The sequence below is a fragment of the Dipodomys ordii genome, unplaced genomic scaffold, assembly GCF_000151885.1.
Source record: "Dipodomys ordii isolate 6190 unplaced genomic scaffold, Dord_2.0 Scaffold68, whole genome shotgun sequence".
Classification (NCBI taxonomy): Eukaryota; Metazoa; Chordata; class Mammalia; order Rodentia; family Heteromyidae; genus Dipodomys; species Dipodomys ordii.
This window is the reverse complement of record NW_012267284.1, coordinates 5,138,065-5,141,901: the sequence shown is the minus strand read 5'-3', so window position 1 is coordinate 5,141,901 and position 3,837 is coordinate 5,138,065. Positions and strand designations below refer to the sequence as shown.

The 3,837-nt window shown below is 51.0% G+C and overlaps 1 protein-coding gene across 1 annotated transcript in view; it reads left to right on the top strand.

Annotated features, from left to right (window-relative positions):
- Window positions 1–3,837, top strand: part of Znf853 (zinc finger protein 853) — a 12,831-nt gene that overhangs the window by 3,472 nt on the left and 5,522 nt on the right. Inside the window, exons 2-4 of the mRNA XM_013023391.1 lie at window positions 2,225–2,588; window positions 2,799–2,918; window positions 3,174–3,834. Coding sequence (XP_012878845.1) covers window positions 2,225–2,588; window positions 2,799–2,918; window positions 3,174–3,834 — 1,145 coding nt within the window. The remainder of the gene's footprint in view (window positions 1–2,224; window positions 2,589–2,798; window positions 2,919–3,173; window positions 3,835–3,837) is intronic.

The following is a 3,837-nucleotide window of genomic DNA, read 5'->3' as shown; positions in this document are numbered from 1 at the left end:
AAGGAAGGAAGGAAAGGGAAGGAGGGAGGGAGGGAGAAAGGGAGGGAGGGAGGGAGGGAGGAAGGAAGGAAGGAAAAAAAAGAAGGAAGGAAGGGAAAGAAAGTCAAGAAGAAAAGTTAGAGTGGCCCATGTGGCAAATCTAGACATGAAGAGATTCACAGGGGTGTAATCTATCCAGAGCAGACAGGAGTAGAGGAGATAAGAGAAAATGGACTGCTAATATGGACAGGTTTTTAGGTCTTCATCCACTATCCCAATGGGTACAAATGTTTCATGAAAAATGAACTCTGATTTATTAGCCTAAGCCAGGGTTATTAGAAATATATTTATATATGGGTCTGGGAATGTGGCTTAGTGGTAGAGTGCTTGCCAGGGCTTCAGGCCCTGGGTTCAATTCCTCAGTACCACATAAACAAAAAAATTAAGAAACACACACACACACACACACACACACTTACTTAGGAGCCTGAGATCTGAGGGTCCTGGTTTGAAGCCAGCCTGGGCAGAACAATCTGAAAGACTCTTATTTCCAAATAACCAGCCAAATCTGGAAGTAAAGATGTAGCTGAAATAGTACAATACCAGCCTTGAGTGGAAAAGCTGAGCTAGAGTGTGAGGACCTGAATCCAAGTCCCAGTACCTGCACAGAAAAGCATAGGAATAAAAAAAGAATAGGATTGATTGTGATATTACAACATTAATACTCAGAATGAGAAACTGAATGTGGATTTTGTGTAGAAGGGACAGTGTAGCAGTAAGGTGTCTCCTGTGTTTCCAGGCACAACACTGGGATTGCTATATTTATTCTAACTCTCATAATATCCCTGGGAAAGATACAGGACCTTTTGCAAAAGAAGTAGCCAGAGTTGCCAGGAGTTAAGCAGTTGGCTATGTTGACTTGAGGCTTTAAGTTAGTCCCTTATGTTCCTGAACAGCATCTAAACCTCTTCTGGTCTTTGAGTGCTTTAATGGAGACAATTAATGTATTTCCAAGCTTGAGGGCATTTGGAAGCATCTTCCAGGTTTGAGAGTCTATTCAGGGTCCCTGATCCTGTGGACAGCTGATAACTGGAAGAGTGAGGACCTGCACTGAGGACGCCTGTCCCCACATGAGACCTGGCAGTCTCTCTGACACTTGGGGATTTCTAGAAGCTGTTTTGTGGCAACCATTCCAGGCAGCCTTACAGCAATGCTTTATTATTGATCAAGCATGTTGGTAAACTCATAATCCCAGCTAGCTACTCAAGAGTCAGAGGTAAGAGGATAACAGTCTAATGCCTTCCTGGACAAAAGCATGAAATCCACTGGAAATGTGGCTTAGTGGGAGAGTGTTTGCCTGGCATGCATGAAGCCCTGGGTTTGATTCCTCAGTACCACATAAACAGAGAAACCCAGAAGTGATGCTGTAGCTTAAGTGGTAGAGTGCTATCCTTGAGCTGACAGGGCCCAGACCCAGAATTCAAGCCCCCGGACTGGCAAAACAAACAAAAAAGCACGAAACTCTATCTGAAAAAAAAGCCAGAAGGGCTGGAGACATGGTTCAGGTGGTAGAACACTTGCCCAACAAGCATAAGGCTTTGAAACCAACATTCAGCACTACACAAAACAAAAACAACAAAGGAAAAGAAACTCAAAATGTTGTACTTGGGCTGGTACTGGTGCTTGGAATCAGGACTTCGTGCTTTTGCTTGGCTTTTGCACTCACAGTTGGTACTGTACCACTCAAGTCATGCTTTAAATTCCAGCTTTTTGCTGGTTAATTGGATAGTCTTGTAGGTTCACCTGGGCTGGCTTGGCCCAAGTAGCTAGGATTGTAGGTGTGAGCCACCAGCACCCCACAGAGGTGTTATCGTTTATAGAGAAGGTGGTTTTCATTCATTTAAGGTGTGACCAGGGCTGAGGTCACTTTGGCAGTTGGGACAGTGAGTTCACTGACTTCCGCTGGAATAGTGTGGGCAGTCCTTGGCACCTGCACTGGTATGGGCATCAAGATCTAACCACGGAGCTTATGTGAAGAGAGGAACAGAGGAGGGTATAGGGAGTTGGGATCCCTAAGAATGAGGTGACCATAGTGTAGGCTCCTTCCCCTGGCATTTCAGATTCAACCAGGTTGCCATTGTCACTTGGTCTCATGCTTATGGGTTCCTGCTGCTCGCTCCTTATTTTAACCTCGAGTAGCAGTACACTGACAGGAGAGTGGTCAGGTCCTGGGAGCCCCCTACAGCTCCTTCTCTCTGGCTTCCTGTCATCCCATTACAGGTGGTAGTGGTGGAAGTGGCAATCAGGAAGAGGTGCAGGAGGGGAGCAGCAGCCCACCACCAGCAACAGTCCCTGCCTCATCCGGGACCAGTACCATCACTGAGGAAGCCCAGCTGGGAGAGCAGGACGTGCAACAGTCAAAGCAGCAGCCAGAACTGCAACAGCAGCAACCACAGAACCAGCCAGAATTGTCACAAGAGCAGCAGGGGCACGATGGGCAGAAGCAGCTGTCTTCACCACAGCAGGAACTGCAGGAAAGCCACCAATGCACACAGCACCATGAGCTGGAGCCCCAGCTGCAAGGAATGGAAAAGCAGAGCCAGGAGCAAGTGCCAGAGCCACAGCTGTTGCAGCAGCACCAAGTGCAAGAGGAACAACTGCCACAGGAACAGCTGCAGATAAGGCAAGAGCAGAGCCAGGAGCAAGTGCCAGAGCCACAACTGTTAGAGCAGCAACAGGAGCAATTACAGCAGCAGCAGCAAGTGCAAGATCAGAGGTTGCAGCAGCAAGCACAAGATCAACAACTGCCACAGGAACAGCCCCAGAAGCAAGAGCAACATCTAGTGCAGCAGCAGCAGCAGCAATTACAGCAGCAGCAGGCACAAGATCAGCAGTTAGAGCAGCAGCAAGAACAAAGTCAACAATTGCAGCAGGAACAAGTACAGCAGCAAGAGTACCAGCTGTCACAGCCAGAGCAGCAGCAGCAGCCACACCAGCAGCAAGTGCAAGAACAGCAGCTGTTGTTACAGCAGCAGCAGCAGCAGCAAATGCAGGAGCAGCTGCAGGAACAGCTCCAACAGCAGCAAAGGCAGCAGCAGCAGCTATCACTGCAGCAGCAAGAACAGTTACAGCAGCAGCAAGTGCAGGTGCAACAGCTGTTGCAGGAACAGCTACAGCAGCAGCAGCTGCAACAGCAGCTGTTGCTGCAGCCACAAGGGCAAGACCTACTACAGCAGCAACTGCTCCATCAACAGCAACTGCTCCAGCAGCAGGAGCAGCTGCAGCAGCAACAGTTCCAGCAGCAGCAGGAACAGTTGCAGCAGCAGCAACTGCTGTTGCTGCAGCAGCAGGAGCAGTTACAGCAGCAGTTTTTGCACCACCAGCAGCAGGCACAGCTGCAGCAGCAGCTCCTGCAGCAGCAGCAGGCACACATACAGCAGCAGCTGTTGCTACAGCAGCAGGCACAGATGCAGCAGCAGCAGCAGCAGCAGCAACAGCAGCCGCCTCCGCTGGACCCGGAGGAGGAGGAGGAGGTGGAACTGGAGCTTATGCCAGTGGACATGGGGTCAGAGCAGGAGCTGGAACAGCAGCGCCAGGAGCTGGAACGGCAGCAAGAGCTGGAGCGCCAGCAGGAGCAGCGACAGCTGCAGCTAAAACTGCAGGAGCAGCTGCGGCAGCTAGAGAAGCAGCTGGAGCAGCAGCAGCGGCTGGAGCAGGAGCAGCTGGAGCGGCAGGAGGTGCAGCTGGAGCTGACCCCGGTGGACCTGGGTGCGCAGCCCCCTCACGAGGTGCAGCTGGAGCTGACCCCGGTGCAACCGGAGCTGCAGCTGGAGCTGGTGCCTGCGGCGGGCAGCGGCG